This window comes from Penicillium expansum (genome assembly GCF_000769745.1).
Source record: "Penicillium expansum strain MD-8 chromosome Unknown contig180, whole genome shotgun sequence".
NCBI classification, from domain to species: Eukaryota; Fungi; Ascomycota; class Eurotiomycetes; order Eurotiales; family Aspergillaceae; genus Penicillium; species Penicillium expansum.
The window spans coordinates 1-17,858 of NW_015971510.1; the positions used below are offsets into that span (position 1 = coordinate 1).

Consider the following 17,858-nt stretch of genomic DNA (forward strand, 5'->3'; position numbering starts at 1 on the left):
CCAAGTCGCTCATCTTTATACTTGATTAGCCATGTCCTCCCCGGGGCCGCTTCCACCTTCGGCGGGTATGCTTACTAATGTGGTTTGCGAGCTCTTCCCGACACCTCCTCCTTTCCAGTGCACGTTTTCTATTAGCTGGGTTTGACATGTCATGTAGTCAAAAGGTCTAAGTTTGGTACTCTACAGATATATATCGTGTATCCAGTAGAGGGCTCCCCTTCGATCCTTGCCGAGGGTGACTCGCCACAAAAATAGAAATATAGTATGTGATGAGGCTTATCACAAAGTGGGGCTATCGTGGGCGGCTCGCCTAAGCAGGCGGCGGTCACACCTATGACCGTCGAAGGATAAGAAACAATTAAAGTCGAAATTTTGCGAAGGTTAAAAGTAGAAAAGATACATTTGAACTTTTTCCACTTTTGAGAATCTACATTTCGCTTAAAGCCGCTCAAAATGCTATGCAAAATGATGAAATCAATTTCAAGACATGATGCTGCTCTTCATTATCTTAGCCTACTTTCAAGCGTGTGTTCTAGCTGGGAGCGAGAATAGCCAGGGAATACATGCGATTACCATAACGACGACAGGTACTGCGACTCGATATACGACGGTCACAGTCTTGGAAAACACCTCTTCAAGTAGACATTTATACGGTCCTCTGGCATATTCAAAGAGCACGAATAGTCTTACTCGGACGCGAACAATGCGGCCCCAAGGAGCTTCTCCATCTTCGACTGACCTTTTGTGGCATACCCCAATACTAAGCGTCGAGGCGACCCACCATCCAATAACCCGTGGGAGCCGTTTCCCCACCTCTACGCCTGTTTCTACCCCTGTCACTCCCTCCATACCCACTCTTATGTCTTCATCTGGACCAACTTCATCATCTGGATCTACTTCAACATCTGGATCTACTTCAACACCTGGATCGATTTCTCCACCCGGATCGACTTCATCGAGTACTACCTCAAATGGCATTGAATCGGCCCAGATCCCACTGCGAATAACGTTGATCATAGTAGCAGGGTGTACTTTTGCCGTATTTGGGTTCTTCTGAGTGACAGCTAAGGGATGTACGAGTACAGAGGCTAGGGTATTGAGTAGTATAGTCAGATAACTAATATAGAATGAAACTACGTATGAATAAGTTAGTGGCGTTCTAGTAGAGGGCGAATCGCCCACTATTCCACTAGTAGTGCTAAAAATAGAGCGAGCATGTAATCTTCCCCTTGTTACTACTGCCTAGGAATGATTTAAGCTCTCTCTCCTCCCTGCCTAGGCATAAAAAGAAAAAGAAATTAACTATGACTGACAATCGGTGGACGCTATTCTCAAGAAGTACGGATATTGCATCCGGAATCATTCCCCAAAACAACGATCATGACGATAGCAGAGAAATCGAGAGCCACACTGACATCAATGAAAATCGAATTACTGTGTTTCCGAGGAGTGAGGAGATATGCGACAGCGAATTTGATGCCAGAAACATCAGCCAGCCCCAAAACAGGGAGGTGCGACGCTTTCAAATTCCAGAGCGATGGCTCCAGCTCCCAATCAAGAGGACCATCAAAGCCGATGAACCACATCCCAAACGCCAAATGCTATCATTTTGCAAGGACCATACGCCCTGGATGAAATATGAAAAGTTCAAAGAGGGAGCGAAGCCGGGAAAAACCTGCTTAGCCTACGCCACAGACTCCCCAGGGACGGTAGTTGCAATCAAGGAGTATAAGACGAGTGGTATCGACAAGACTTGCCATCTGAAGATGATCAGTCACCCAAATATTGTCAACCTCCTTGACGCATTCAAACAGTCTAGGACTCTGTATTTAGCGTACGAGATTATGGATCTCTCATTGGAGCAACTTCAGTCTGGCATTCGGCTAAAGGAGTCTGATCTTGCTTTCATTTGCAAGGAGGTGAGCTACAGAAGCATGCCATGTATTTCCCTTACCTACTGATATTTATGTAGCTCTTGTATGGGCTTTGGTATATTCACCGAGATCTCGGTGTTTGCCATACAGCCCTTACCTGCGACAATGTGTTCATATCATCGCAGGGTAACGTGAAGATTGGTTAGTGCTCACACAAAATACGATAACTGAGACTAAATTTAAGCAGCGAATATAGCAGCCTGTCTGCTCGAACGACATCAAGGGTCTGAACAGTTCGATATCAAGTCCATTGGTATTATGATTTGCAAAGTCCTCGAGCCAGGACTTTCTGCTCATGACCTTGAGGCTTCTTATGCCAGTCTTTCCCACGGTAGCGATGGTATACGCACGTTTATTTCTACAACTGCGAGGGCTACAATACAAGCACTTTTGCAGGTGTGTTTTATCATGATAAGCTCCTCTTATTGCAGTTCCTAATTCTTTACTAGCATGTTTTTATATCATATGCAGCTGCTGAAGGATGCTTGGTTGTACCTGTTATGAAGGTCCGAGGTTTGGTTCTACATGATTACGAATAGTGAACCAATGATTGGAGCTCAAGCAATTGGTTCTTGCAAGTCCACACTATCAAGAAATCCAAAAATTATGTTCTGAGCTTGAGACATGAGCCTTCTACTCAAACCCCTTCGATCATGCTTTGGTCCGACTAAAATAAGCTTTTCATGCCGCCGTATCGTAGAGATCTTTGAGAAGGACCAGGTGTGGCTTATTACGAATTATTGATATGAACATCTGATGCTGGTTCGCCAGGAGCCGCGTCTTGCTGTCAAATAAATGTTCATCTTGGGGCCTACTTGACAGCTGCGTGTACTGCCTGGTTTGCCAGAAATAGAGCAGGATATCATCCATTTATGAAAGTAAGTCATTGAGAAAGCTTGAATGCGTCATCAAGGGGTCAAGTGACATTAACTGGTCATCAACAGCCCAAAAGCTTGATAGGGTTGATATGGAGTGGGTTTCCCAGGAATCGGCTCTTGATTGATAGGCTTGCGGCCGGTTCAGTGGATCATCGCTCTCGAGGCTTTCACTCAGCCTGGACTCAAAATCTCCAGACGACTCATGCTCTTAGTGTTCAGTTTCATCTTGAGGCTCATCTTGAGGTTCTTGGAGCTCATCCGTATCTGTATGGTGTCCTTCGCTTTCCCAAGAATATGTATCGTAGCGGTATGACAATCACTGTACATATCCTTGATCGACTGTATTCTACCCGGATCGACGGATAACCAATTAATTGATCGACTGTATGCTGAGAGAGGCGACTGTGTTGGCAACTCCTGGATGCGAAGAACCGTTCACGAGGACTGTAACCCCTGTCAGGCCACGTGGCGACAATACCGACTTCCTGTACTGATTGAGAGTGATGGCGGGACGGGCCGCGATGCGAACCCCTGAACCGCCCGACCGTGACGAACGCGAAGATTCGCCACCGCGACTGGCGAGACCGAAACGCACCACTCGACCACCGAACAACTACGCTCGTGAGCAGGAAATTGATACTGATCGACGGAAGACGCGTTCCCAGCAAAAGGAGAGAATTGAGCTAGGAGACCGGCGTGACGAGGCAACTTCGGACGACGCCGCGACTGAGCGCGAAGAGCTCGACGTCGGCGGTTTGGTGAGAGAGATCGCCAAACTCAGGCGAGAGATCAGACTCCGTGACGAAATACACAAGGAAGAAATTCAGAGAACCAGAGAACAGTTCGGTGCCGCCCTCGCGGAGGTCCGACACGAGCTACAGTCCCTGACGAATAGAAACACGACACCGCAATGCCACTCGGAGACGTGCTCTCAGAACAACCACGATGCGATCCTGCGCGAAATCCAGTCCTTACGCGAGGAGATCAGTGTTCCCGCTGTTGCAGGCTCTCCTTCCTACGCAGATGTCGCGCGCACTCCGCCGTCCAGTTACCCAAGCAACATACGGACCCTTTTAACGCTGAACACGACGCCCACCACCTTTACGGACACGCTCTTTTGCACGATAGACACCTCGAAGATGGCAGATAAAGGGACAGGGTTGACCTCCGCAGGCTCAGTCAGAGCAGCGGTTGAGGCAGAGATGCAGTCAACAGAGGGCCACGCGCACTGGCGCTGTCGCGCTGTTACCGTTGACCCGAAAAACGCCAACCGGATCAGGATTGCCTGCCGGGATGAGGATGAACAGCAGCTGGTCAAAAAGGTTGCAGAACAGAAAATCGGGGCGGGAGCTCGGGTCCTCCGTGACGAGCTCTACCCGATCAAAGTCGACAGCGTCAACAAGACCTCCGTGCTAGACGAGAGCGGTGAGGTCCGAACCGAGGCTGCAGCAGCGTTTAGTGAGGAGAATGAGACCAACGTAGCCAAGATTTCATGGCTGAGGAGAAAAGAGAGCGAGAAGGCCTACGGTTCAATGGTGGTTTACCTGACCAAACGCATCGACGCGCGAAGGCTCTCGGCCGATGGATTTTTCCACGCGGGGGGGGGGAATCTGGTGTGACTAGTGTCTTCGAACACCGACCGCGACCGACACAATGTTACAACTGCCAAGAGATAGGCCATAAGGCATTCCAGTGCAAGAACGCCCAGAAATGCGCGAAATGCGCTACAGAGGGCCATCGCCACAGCGACTGCATCCAACCGGTTCCAAAGTGTGTACCGTGCGGAGGGCCTCACGAATCGTACAGCAAGAACTGCCGGAAGCTCTATCCATCACGTCATGAATAATTCTCTTCGAATAATTCAGCTGAACGTGAGGAAGCAGGGTGCAGTGCACGAGAGTTTAATGAATGACGAAGACACTCAAAACGCGGTGGTGCTAGCGATCCAGGAACCCCAAGCGAGGAGGATTCAAGGCCGGCTCTTGACCACTCCAATGGGGCATCACAAGTGGACAAAGATGGTGCCCTCCACCTGGAGGGAGGGGAGATGGGCGATTCGGAGCATGCTCTGGGTCAACAAAGAAGTCGAAGTGGAGCAAGTCCCTGTGGAGTCTCCAGACATCACAGCAGCGATGGTCAGGCTTCCCGAGCGACTGATCTTTATGGCATCGGTTTACGTTGAAGGAGGCAATGTCTCAGCCTTGGACGATGCGTGCAATCATTTACACGATGCGATCACAAGGGTACGACGAGAGACAGGCGCCGTGGTGGAGATTCTGATGGTGGGGGACTTCAACCGACACGATCAACTCTGGGGTGGAGACGAGGTGTCGCTGGGAAGACAAGGGGAAGCGGATCCGATCATTGACCTCATGAATGAGTTTGCGCTCAGTAGCTTGCTTCAACGCGGCACCAAGACATGGCACGGCGGTGGACAAAGTGGAGACTGCGAGTCTACCATCGATCTCGTCCTAGCTTCAGAAAATCTGACGGACTCCATGACAAAATGTGCTTTACTCGAGACAGACCACGGCTCTGATCACTGCGCCATTGAGTCCGTGTTCGACGCCCAGTGGTCGGGCCCAAAGCACCAAGAGCGACTTTTACTAAAGAATGCACCATGGAAGGAGATTAACGCCAGGATTCAGAACGCTCTAGCCATCCTTCCGTCGGAAGGCACGGTACAGCAGAAAACGGATCGACTCATGTTGGCAGTGTCCGAAGCGGTGCACGCTTTAACCCCGAGGGCGAAACCATCACCACATGCGAAGCGATGGTGGACAGCTGACCTCACTCAACTCCGTTATATATACGCGCACTGGAGAAACCGCGCTCGCTCCGAGCGACGGGCGGGGCGAAAAGTCCCCCGGCTCGAAACGATGGCCCAGGATGCGGCCAAACAATACCACGATGCCATTCGCAAACAAAAGAAGAAGCACTGGAACGAGTTTCTCGCAGACAACGACAACATCTGGAAAGCCGCCAAGTACCTCAAGTCGGGAGACAATGCCGCGTTCGGGAAGATTCCGCAGCTCCTCAAAGCCGATGGAACCACTACGAACGATCACAAGGAGCAAGCGGAGGAATTGATATCCAAGTTCTTCCCGCCTTTGCCAGAGAACATCGACGAGGAAGGAGTGAGACCACAAAGAGCGCCTGTAGACATGCCAGCCCTCACTATGGAGGAGATAGAGCGGCAACTGTCAGCGGCCAAGTCGTGGAAGGCACCTGGTGAAGACGGCCTACCGGCGATCGTTTGGAAGATGACGTGGCCCACAGTCAAGCACAGGGTCCTCGACCTCTTTCAAGCCTCGCTGCAAGAGGGCACACTGCCAAGACAGTGGAGACAGGCCAAGATCATACCGCTCAAGAAGCCGAATAAAGATGACTACACCATTGCAAAGGCATGGAGACCTATCTCACTCCTTGCGACACTCGGAAAGATACTCGAATCGGTGATCGCAGAGAGGATCTCGCACGCGGTGGAGACGCATGGACTGCTCCCGACGAGCCACTTTGGGGCTCGAAAGCAGCGGTCCGCATAGCAAGCACTGGTGTTCCTGCAGGAGCAGATCTATGCGGCGTGGCGTGGCCGACGAGTGCTGAGCTTGATCAGCTTCGATGTCAAGGGAGCCTACAACGGAGTATGCAAAGAACGACTGATCCAGAGGATGAAAGCCCGAGGCATACCGGAGGTCTTGCTTCGTTGGGTTGAGGCCTTCTGCTCGGAACGAACGGCAAACATCCTGATCAACGGGCAGTTATCTGAGACTCAAAGCTTGCCACAAGCTGGGCTGCCGCAGGGCTCGCCCCTGTCTCCGATTCTATTTCTCTTTTTCAATGCAGACCTCGTGCAAAGACAGATCGACAGCCAGGGAGGAGCAGTCGCTTTCGTGGATGATTTTACCGCGTGGGTGACCGGTCCGACCGCCCAGAGTAACCGGGAAGGAATTGAAGCCATCATCAACGAGGCGCTCAACTGGGAAAAGAGAAGCGGAGCGACATTTGAGGCTGACAAGACGGCTATCATACACTTTGCTCCCAAGATGCGTAAATTGGACCATGAGCCATTCACCATCAAGGGGCAGACGGTGGTACCCAAAGACCGCGTTAAGATCCTGGGTGTCTTGATGGACACGAGACTCAAGTACAAGGAGCATATCGCGAGAGCAGCGTCCAAGGGTCTCGAAGCAGCGATGGAGCTTCGGCGACTCCGTGGCCTCTCCCCAGCAACCGCGCGACAGCTATTCGCATCGACGGTAGCACCAGTCGTGGACTACGCCTCCAATGTCTGGATGCACGCGTGCAAGGATAAAGCGATGGGGCCGATCAACCGAGTCCAAAGAGTAGGCGCGCAAGCCATTGTGGGGACATTTCTCACGGTCGCGACTAGTGTCGCAGAGGCGGAGGCTCACATGGCTACTGCACAACGTCGATTTTGGAAACGAGCCGTGAAAATGTGGACAGACATCCACACCTTGCCGGAAACCAATCCTCTTCGCCGGTGTACAGATCAGATCAGAAAGTTCAGAAGATACCACCGCTCACCACTGTATCACGTGGCCGATACGCTCAAGCACATCGACATGGAGACATTAGAAACGATCAACCCCTTCAAACTATCCCCGTGGGCGGAACGCGTACAGACCGACATTGATGAGCAGCATGAGTCCCTGGCCGAAGCGGGCGGGTGCATGCAGGTCGCGGTCAGCAGCTCTGCACGGAACGAGCTGGTGGGTTTTGGAGTGGCCATCGAGAAGCGACCACCTCGGAATCGGAAGCTCAAACACAAAGCGCTATCTATCACCTTGGCTGCAAGAGCAGAGCAGAATCCATTCTCTGCGGAACTGGCAGCCATGGCACATGTATTGAACACGGCGACAGGACTGAAAGACTACACGATCACGCTGCTCACAAGCAACAAAGCGGCGGTTCTCACACTCAGGAACCCTCGACAACAATCTGGCCAGGAGTTCGTGTGTCGGATATACAAGTTGATTAAAAGGTTGCAGAGAAACGGAAACCATGTGCAATTCCGCTGGGTTTCTTCCAGTGAAGACAACAAGCTGCTAGGTCTGGCCAAAGAACAGGCTAGAGCCGCGACACAAGAAGATGCCCTCTTACAAGAACGCGCCCCGAGGATGAAATCAACCACGCTGAATCTCGCACGGTCTCAAGCAGTCCCCAGAAATACCCTGCCAGCGGACGTCGGAAAGCACGCCAAACGAGTAGATGCAGCACTCCCAGGAAAACACACGCGACAGCTGTATGATCCCTTGTCATGGAAGGAAGCGACCGTGCTAGCCCAACTCCGGACGGGCATGGCGAGACTGAATGGATACCTCTATCGAATCAACGCGGCCGACACGGATCAGTGTGCGTGCGGACAAGCTAAGGAAACTGTGGAGCACTTCCTCTTTCGATGTCGGAAGTGGACCACACACCGGACGGATATGCTACAATGTACCGACACTCACCGAGGAAATCTGCCCTTTTACCTGGGAGGGAAGTCGCCTTCCGACGATCAAAAGTGGACGCCAAACTTAGAGGCAGTACGGGCCTCAATACGATTCGCCATAGCCACAGGCCGCCTCGAGGCCACTTAACCCCGCCGACGAACATAAATCACCCCCCTTTCATTCTAACCTAACCCACCAACCACCTCGTGCTACTCATGGTGGACGCGCTTCAACTGCCGAAGATAGGATGTTGAACACTTGGAGAAGCGCCTTCAAGCCAGTCTACTAACCGCATTACTAACCCACGAGCATCCGCTGCGACACTGCATGCTGAGAATGACAAATACGCCAAGGTCTTGTGTATGGGCTCCAATGAGTCACAGAATTGTATATACTATGATATATATAGTAGTTTAGCGATAGTTGCCCTTTCGGCTCAGCCGCCAGGCGTTAATGAATTGTGTGTGTGTATATCGTAGCTCTCGGACATATCGCCGTGGTAGCTATTTTCAGGGGAATCAGGACGAGCAAAGAGGTCACCCTCCGCTGCCTCGGAATGTGGATTGATTTCGCCGAAGAACGAGATCAATATATCACGCTGTATTGCGAATGAGGCTGCATATGACCTAGGAACCACCTCTTGTCGGTAGATATTTCCGAGAAATAAGAGCTGTCGATCACCTAGGTACCTCTTGTAAGAAGGTCGGCTACAACGAAATTTCTTGGGTAGCTTTTCCAAGTCCATGGTGAGTTCTGCTTCTTCTATGGGCAGCTGAATATCCGAGGCGTTGCTGATTCTATCGGACACATTCTGAGCAACACTCATTGGGTACATGAAAGCCTTAGAACGGTTCCTTTCTTTTGAGAGATAGATAGTGGCTATTGAAAAGTTATAAATCCAAGGGTATCTCTTATCGTAGGTAAAGTTGAAGGTCTGTGTCAGGGAGAACCCCAACAAGAACGCCGGACAATATATTTCTGGACCATATGAAAAGGGCTATGTAGAAATTGATTTTATTGGCAGTTGGCCGAGCACTAACATAGCTCTGCCTTTGCTTGACACGCTCTGTGATAATTAAGTCTGCAGGAATAGAAGCTTAACTCGGTAATACATAGGGTGACTCTATCACTCATAGTCATGAAGGACCAATCTCCTGGTTTCATAAGCCGCTACCACTAATGATCCACAGGTGGCAGGGGCACGTCTTATAAAGACATGCCGGAGGAGCGAACATATGCAGGATCGCTGTGTCTCCAATTGAAAATCCAAGATCGCGTGACTCCACATCCCGCAGTTATGTGAATCGGCTGTCAAGATATTTGTACGACGGTCTTCAAGGCTCATTAACTCGGCCATTACTGCCCCGATAGAACGTATATCATACTGCTCGGACGTGTTTTGGCCTTCAAGCAAACAAGCACCGATATCGCCTGATTTTACTGTCAGTTCGAACACAAAGAACATTGGATCCAGGCTATTCTTATTCATACCGATTTTGACCGTACCGCCCCTGTCAATAAATATGTTGTCACACTGGATCCTATTATGGCAGATATCAAGTTCCTGATGTATGTAGCAGAGTCCATGTAGGATCTGGACTCACACACGATGATGTCAAAACAAGATCGGAGCTTAGGTGAATGTTTAGAAAACCCTCACCTCTTGGCAAATGAACGCTATTTCCATCTCGCCTAGCTCAAAACAAGAATTTAACTGCTGGAGAGAGACCTCCATCAGCTGATAAACGAGATGGTAAACCCCTTTTTCAGAGAATACATCTAAGATGTTGACCAGGTTTAGGTGAGTCGTCTTCACAAGATTCACGGTCTGGTTGGCTCGAGTAGCTTCACAATGCTTTATCGCCACAACACGTCCTACACAATCCGTTTGGAATGCTAGACACGTTTTCTGTAGGTTCTTGCTTGTCTTGAATATTGTGTAGTTTCCACACTTCCACGCTGTCTTTTTTCGAAGTTCTGATTCTCCATTGCCCAGTCTTTCGGCGGGAACTCGCAAGCTCCGTTGCATTGCTTCATCTACAGGCAATTGATCCTGTCCAATTCCTGTCAACCCCAAGAAAGCATGCGCTGAGGCTTCCATATTCAGGGGATTCTCTTCGTTGATACCAAGCGGTAATTCTCGTGTGTCTTCATTCATTGCTATTGATGCACGCATTTTCGAAATTAATCGCTAAGAGGTGAGATCTTATTTATATTTCATTTGAAAGTTGCGCCGGAAATTTATTTATATCTTGTGTCTTAAAGGTTTGAAGGTTCAAATGCGTTTATGTTCGTAGTCGCTATTTGAATTAGGCTCCTTTGCGCATTCTGCTGACCGCCTCTAGGAAGCGTCGGCAATTCGCCGCCCTACTATTTTCCGATGCTACATTGCCTACTCTACATAGACTGCCCTGCTATGTAGCAGTTTCTATATAGACTGTCCTTCTATGTAGCAGTTTCTATATAGACTGCCCTTCTATGTAGCAGTTTCTATATAGACTGCCCTTCTATGTAGCAGTTTCTATATAGACTGCCCTTCTATGTAGCAGTTTCTATATAGACTGCCCTTCTATGTAGCAGTTTCTATATAGACTGCCCTTCTATGTAGCAGTTTCTATATAGACTGCCCTTCTATGTAGCAGTTTCTATATAGACTGCCCTTCTATGTAGCAGTTTCTATATAGACTGCCCTTCTATGTAGCAGTTTCTATATAGACTGCCCTTCTATGTAGCAGTTTCTATATAGACTGCCCTTCTATGTAGCAGTTTCTATATAGACTGCCCTTCTATGTAGCAGTTTCTATATAGACTGCCCTTCTATGTAGCAGTTTCTATATAGACTGCCCTTCTATGTAGCAGTTTCTATATAGACTGCCCTTCTATGTAGCAGTTTCTATATAGACTGCCCTTCTATGTAGCAGGCTCTATATAGACTGTCCTTCTACGTAGCAGTTTCTACATAGTATGAGAGGAAATATGGAAGTATCACATGGCTCTTTGATTGTCGATCCACGCCAGAAAAGATTCTAATGACTCTTCATCCGCATAATCCATTTTGGGGCCAGCAAAAACAAGCCTTGCTTCCAGTCCAACTGCCCAAATATCACCTAAATCGTTGACAACTACGTTCTCTTTATCTATCCAGATAAATTGATAATCACAATCAGCAAGTGAATTCATTGTTTCTTCAAATATCCATCTCTGTCCCGGAATTGGTTGGAATTTGATGTATGATTCCTCCTTCCACATGAAGACAACTATCATAGCAGAAGATGAAAGAAACTCTCTCGCCGCATCAGATGGACGAGTTCCATCCTCAAGGGAATGAAACTCATTCATGGTTTTGGCTAAGGATTTTTCAAAGCCTAGTGCCAGTTGAATTTCCCTGAGATTCAATTGCGCATTACCTTCATCTGCTTCATTTTGAGGGCTTTCAGACAGTTGATTATGCGGCCATATGGCTGCCTCAATAGATCTTATATAGCCTGGAAAGTTTGACATTGGTCGACTGTAACACTCTGATTGACTTTCTCCGTAAACACTTGAGCCAATAGGGGAAGTGTTTTTCTGAGCGTAATTCAAAAAGTAATCCTCTTCATCTTGCACAGCTGATATGACAGAGCTATTGTTTTCTGCATCTGGTTGAGAAGGAACCTCTCCTGAGGAATGTGCTTCCTCGATCACAACTGAATGTTCTATTTCTGGTGAATATGGGTCCTCTGGCCCTTTGGTTCCACCATCCGCTGAATCGCTGCGTTGAGATGTTCCGGGAATAGTGATTATTCCGAAGTACGAAACAAATATATCACGTTGAAAAGCCAACGAGGTTAAATTAGATCGTGGAATGGGGTTGTAATTGTATATTACATCGATGTAGAGATGTTCTCGGTCATTCTTATAACTCCGGTTGTCGGGTATCCCGCATCGGAATTCTTTGGGGATACGGTCCAACTGACATGAGAATTCTGGGGGGGATTTACTGGAAATTGGAGTCGCCAAATTTTTCAACTCTTTCCCAATCCGACTTGACAGAGCAATGGCATATTTCTCGTCTACCGCATATCGGTCCAGTGGTCGAGATCGGCGCAGAAAAGATCTGGCAGCTGCAATATCAGGATCCGCGGCGAGCAGGCGCTCGATTTCATTAGACTTGAATCCTATTTCGACAGCTAGTTGAGCAAGAGAAGATTGTCGTTCCTCTGGGGACCCTTCAATTGAAGGCTTCTTTTCGCCTTTAGACTTGCGGGGTGCGATTTGGCTGAGAATTGGAAAATCACGCATAGCAGCGAGGAACATCATCAGGTACGCCAGGAACTTTTGCTGCACTAGGCTATCATGGCAAGTCCGGTATCGATGCTCACCCGTCTGGATCTTGATCCCATTTGACGAGTGGCGTTTGCCCACGAAGTGAGAATAAAATTCATCACGGAGTGAATTTTGCGATAGCGGTAAAAGCGGCCGAACCGATTTCACTAGAGCTTCCATATATTTCCAGTCATCAAAAAAAGTGTAAAAGGAGAGTATGCGGCCCTTGACTTGTAAAATTCGTTTCTTTATTTCCTCGCGTGTGATAAGATTCTCAATACCAGGGAAGATGTCTCTTATATCCATTAACCTAATAATTAAAGAGGCATCATGAGAGGCTTCCGGCGAAAGAGTTTCCAACAGGCTGACCGTTCTGGGATCGAGCAATCCGTAAAGGTGGGAGTCATGAAGGATAAAACTCCATATCTCATGTATCCGGCAGAGATAGTGCCCAAATTCCTAGTCATCAGTCAGTGCTCGGTCAACGTAAATTGCATATTTAATAGTACCTGGGGGCAATGGAGCGGCAGGATTCGGCTCAGAGCACCAATCTCGAGGACATCCCACAACCCGACAAAGGGTAAATTCCGATTTAGACCATCACGTATTGGATGGTGCAGGGGTTTGTTCAGTAAAGAAACAAGTTTTCTTTTCTTGGGTGACAGCCTTGCTTCCCATTTCTTCACCCGTGATGGATCTTGACGACGAGCATGTAAGCATATGCTTCGATATATATCTCCGTCAGTGAATTTCAACTGATGTGAGTATTCCTCGCGTATAGCATTCTGAGTCGACTGGTCAAGCTCTGTTGCGATGTAAGTCATAGACTTTTAAACATGAATGAGAATTAACCCACCTGTGGTGTATAGCATGACGACCCACCATCTTTCGCTCGGTTCCAAAAATTGCTCAGCTGCTCGCATTCGATGCTCACCGTGCAGAAGCTTTATTGATATGCCTTCGGGAAGGTTTATCAATCGTGGCTCACCCTCCTGAAGTAAGTTTAGGCCCTTAAGCCCATTGTAAGAGAGAGCTTGGGACAGCTCATCTTGAGAGATCAGAGCCGGCACGTAATTTTCGGGCTCGTGTAAGCGCATACATCCTTCAACTTGAAAAAGATGAACGAGATTGTCGATATGCTTTTCATCAACCTTGCCTCTTGATGAGATTCCATGATAGTCTAAATGGTCCAGATATATCTTAGCACGGCCTCGGAAACATTTTCTTTTGTCCCGCAAGAAAACGTGGTCCAAGCAAGGGGACTCCATATGGGCATTGTAGTCTCCTAGAGACTACCAAAGAGAGACTACCAAAAGGGCTATCCAACTAACATCGTTGGCCTGGAAGGAACAATTAATAGAGGATAAGCATGGTAGAAGTAGACGTTCACTTTGTACATTTACGCATATGTGCGTTTGTGAATTTGTGCAAATGTAACTTCTGGACTACTTCGAATAGATATGGTCATTTTTGAAACTCTACCAAATAATGAACTTAAGTCATTCTCCACGTCAACTTCGCTTTCCTGCTGGACTTCCACACCAATGGCACAATACTAGACAGGGGCCTGGCTAAACCTAGAAAAGAATGCTAAGCGGCTTTTAGATTAACAATTCAATTCGGCAATTTCAGCACCGAAATAAATATCTAGAACCACTTACCTCTAGGAGTTGCTCGATGGATAAATCTTCGGTTGATTTTTGGAATTCGACGATCGATTTATCCCAGTTCTCAGGATTAATTAATGAGGCCTCTTCTGGATTACGACACATAGTACCCGGTTGCATAATATGCAATAGAAGGTTGCCAACAGATCCAGCGTTACTTCTCGGAGACGGCTTGCTGTTTGCCATCAGACTCGGTCCGATGTTCCCTGTACATAGTTAGATTCTTGCTGTAGTTTCACTAGCACTATGCTTTTACCAATTTTGACAGAGCCCGAGCGATCGAAAAAAATATTCTTATACAGAAACCCAGTATAGGTGACGCGCAATGTCTGATGAATATACAGCAGCCCCTTCAAAGTCTAGAAGTTTCTCAGTATACAATAAAAGAATATTCAAAACCAAACTGACCTCTTTGCATATAGTGGCAATTTCAGCATTATAGAGCTTAACACTGGAGCGTAGACGTGGCAAAGAGATTTCCATTTGCTCGTACACAATGTAGGCGAGACCATTGTCCACAAACGCTTCTTTCAATTTCACCACATTCATGTGGCTTGTTGGTATCAGGGTTTGAGTGATTCCAGACTCTGAAATCATATGCTCTCGAATTATGACGATATCACGAGATGAAGTGAGCCTTTGTGAAAGGTACGTGGTTCCAGACGTTCCTAGAATGGCGAACTTTTGGTTTGTTATCCAGGGAGAGCTCTCCTTACAGAACGCAGTTGCTTGTCTCTTCCCAAGAGAATTCGAGGCCTGTGGGAGCCTCTCTTCGACAGGAAGGGGTGGCATAGAGCGTTTGGGAGGCAGAATTTCAGTGGAATAATTGACAGAGAGTTTTTCCTGGTACGGTTGGTTCGGTGCAAATCCATTCTTAGCAGGCTGTTGCCAACCTGTGACAGCTCGGACATCCTCACTTCGTGGAAACCTAGTGACCCGAGAATCTTCTGGATATTGAGACATGTTGCAAACGACTTTTTCAATCGTAACAAACTTGAAAGGTCTACGAGGAAATACAAAAAGTTTGATCCAACATATCTAAATATAATGACGATGACCGTGTATGTTACAAAAGCTACTTTGTCACTTTTTGAAAGTCAAATTATGTGCAACCTAAAAATAGAATATAGAAACGCTCGCGCTAAACTTTCTTACCGGGGTTGCTACCTGTTTTACTTATGCAGGGCCTCAGAAAAAGATGGAATTTATACTTAGCCTCCTAGCTTCTGGGACTGCTACATGGGAAAGAGGGTGGTTTGATGCCCTAGTCATTCATCAAACAACGGGTAATTGGGTATATGATGAGACTAAATTCGCGTGCCGAAGCATGCACGAAAGCCTCAACAGTTTTCCAAACTTGGAATTACTCTCTTTCCACCAATGACAAGGAATCGGGGTAGGTCTACCCTTGTCGGCGAGCCGCCCACAGCATGATGAGGCAGTCAGAAGTCAGTGGCGAGGACCTCAGGAACCGTCGTCCGGTGCAATGACTCGCAGATTTCTGCCAATATTTATATTAAATCAGCACCGTATGCTGCCTCTGGGGTAGGTCTCGCAAGACAATTGAAAGCCAAAGTTAGATTCATTGTCTTCCCACCAACCAATGACAGGTGACCGGAGTTTCCCCACGTCGGCGAGCCGCTCACGGCCATGATCCGGTAGCTACAGAAAATGGGCAGAATATTTTACTAAAGCGCAAAAGCGCAATGTGGACGAGGTACATAAGCGCCTCCCAGGAGAGATAAATATGGGGATCACTGAAACTCCATGGAGTTTAAATAACCACTTTCCCTTCCATTCTCCTTTAGCCTCAGGCTTCGTCACCGTCATAATATTTCAAGTTCAATTATCCCATATTATCTCGATTGCCTCAGAATGGGACTTCTTTCCAAAATCGCCCGGAAGTTGGGATTTGTACGCGGGTATGTAGTAGTGGTACGCCACACTCGTGGACAAACCCGGATTATCTACTCTATCTGGCCACCTCATGAAGTTGTAAGAAACCTACAATAGTATAGAGATTTTGAACTAACCATCAGATGTAGAGTGATAAGCTTGAGCCGTTGGACGATGATGATATTGAAGGGAAAGTTGAAAATAACCTGAGGGTCCACGACTCACACGGCCGACCCTAATTTTCTCGTTATATATTATAGTCTTTAGTGTTCATAAATTGCAAACATTCCGAAGCTGAAAAAAAGTTCGAGTTAAATCACTAAGTGCGTCAAGCTCAAATTTGGTCTTAAGGAATTTGGTCTTAAGGAATTTGGTCTTAAGGAGAAAATACATGTAAATCTACCCTCCAAATGGAAAGCATCTGATAAAACCCGACAATTCCTGTCTACACATAGGGCATGAAGCTCCATAAAGCACACTTTCGCATTGCTCACAAATCAAATGCCCGCATGCCCGCACATGCCAACGATCTGGCTGCTCGTAGCAAATGATGCATCTCAGAGTGCGTATCTGGGAAAGCGCCACTTCATGCTGCTCTGCCTGTAGGAGGAGCTCTCTCTGAAGTTCCTCTTGATGCCGCTCCTCTTGTAGGATAAGCTTGCTCCGAAGTTCCTCTTGGTACCGCTCCTCCTGTAGGAGAAGCTTCCTTTCGATCTCCTGGAATTTTTGTTGCAGCCTTTCAACTTCTTGATCGAAATATCCAAGTTCTTCGTCAAATGTCTTGCGCAGCTTCCTGAAACAGGTATCCTGGTTTATGATTAGTATAGGAAACCAGAGTGAGTCGAAAAGGCCATACCAGAGTGTCACGCCCTTTTCCTTTGGCTCTTTTGCGTTTGCGTGACGGTTCTATGCTACCACTCGCAGCATCGTTTGGTTCGATCAGGACCTCAAGAGATGTACGTGGAGATCTTCTTTGGACTTGTGAATCGGTTGGCCGCCAGCTCAGGGGTAGTTCGTCATCTTCAATAAGAATAGTACTTGACGGACTGGTCATCGTGGCCGGTAAAGAAGAGAGGGGTACCTAGGTGCTAGGTTGACCAGGTGGGAGAAAAGTAGAAGTCTGGCTGAGCCAGAGCTGGGGCACAAGGCTCATTATATACCCGAGAGCCAACAGTTCGAGTGTGCTACTACTAAGAGACGATTGGACACTACTTTGCGTGATTTGTCGTGCATATGTATGTAACCCGAATAGATTGCACAACCCTGAAAAAGAACATAAAATACTGAGTGGCGTAAAGCAATTTACTGTTCTAACCGCAATAAGACTTTGGCAACTATCCCGATCCATCCAATTGACTCTTTAGGTACTTGCGATACCTGGGAATGTCGGTCTTTTCCCAGTCATGGCCTTGACATAGTCTCCTTCCTGAGATATTGCCATAAAGTATAAAAGGATGTCGACTTCGAACTGGGTGAGGTCCCCCATCAAAGAACAAAAATCCTCACGAGACTCCCATGTCCAGATATCACCCTCCCAACGCACTGCAATGAATGTAGTTGGATATGTTCCGTTTGGAGTCGGGTACAGAGATTTCGTTGGTTCGAACACTGACTTTGAGTCCACTTCCCAAGCTATTAAGCCGATCCCGGAAATTGATAACGAGCGGTCCTCCGTCACAGACTCCTGCCCCTCATTTGGATCCTTGTGTTGCTTGACAC

The 17,858-nt window shown here is 47.7% G+C and overlaps 4 protein-coding genes across 4 annotated transcripts; 2 read left to right on the forward strand and 2 right to left on the reverse strand.

Annotated features, from left to right (window-relative positions):
- Positions 1-1,304: 1,304 nt before the first annotated feature.
- PEX2_055670 (uncharacterized protein) lies at positions 1,305-2,473 on the forward strand (the record flags this gene model as incomplete). The annotated part of the gene is made up of 4 exons (XM_016742841.1): positions 1,305-1,919; positions 1,973-2,075; positions 2,122-2,330; positions 2,384-2,473. The coding sequence occupies 4 exons, from the start codon at positions 1,305-1,307 to the stop codon at positions 2,471-2,473; spliced, it is 1,017 nt and encodes a 338-aa protein (XP_016593383.1).
- An 842-nt stretch (positions 2,474-3,315) lies between these two features.
- PEX2_055680 (uncharacterized protein) lies at positions 3,316-8,418 on the forward strand (the record flags this gene model as incomplete). Its single annotated transcript, XM_016742842.1, has 3 exons — positions 3,316-4,425; positions 4,489-6,347; positions 6,429-8,418. 3 exons carry the CDS (start codon positions 3,316-3,318, stop codon positions 8,416-8,418), a joined length of 4,959 nt encoding a protein of 1,652 aa, XP_016593384.1.
- Positions 8,419-11,256: 2,838 nt separating this feature from the next.
- Positions 11,257-15,206, reverse strand: PEX2_055690 (uncharacterized protein; the record flags this gene model as incomplete). Its single annotated transcript, XM_016742843.1, has 6 exons — positions 11,257-13,035; positions 13,086-13,381; positions 13,433-13,568; positions 14,238-14,449; positions 14,500-14,602; positions 14,652-15,206. The coding sequence occupies 6 exons, from the start codon at positions 15,204-15,206 to the stop codon at positions 11,257-11,259; spliced, it is 3,081 nt and encodes a 1,026-aa protein (XP_016593385.1).
- A 1,244-nt stretch (positions 15,207-16,450) lies between these two features.
- PEX2_055700 (uncharacterized protein) lies at positions 16,451-17,193 on the reverse strand (the record flags this gene model as incomplete). The annotated part of the gene is made up of 3 exons (XM_016742844.1): positions 16,451-16,458; positions 16,634-16,946; positions 16,996-17,193. 3 exons carry the CDS (start codon positions 17,191-17,193, stop codon positions 16,451-16,453), a joined length of 519 nt encoding a protein of 172 aa, XP_016593386.1.
- Positions 17,194-17,858: the final 665 nt, after the last annotated feature.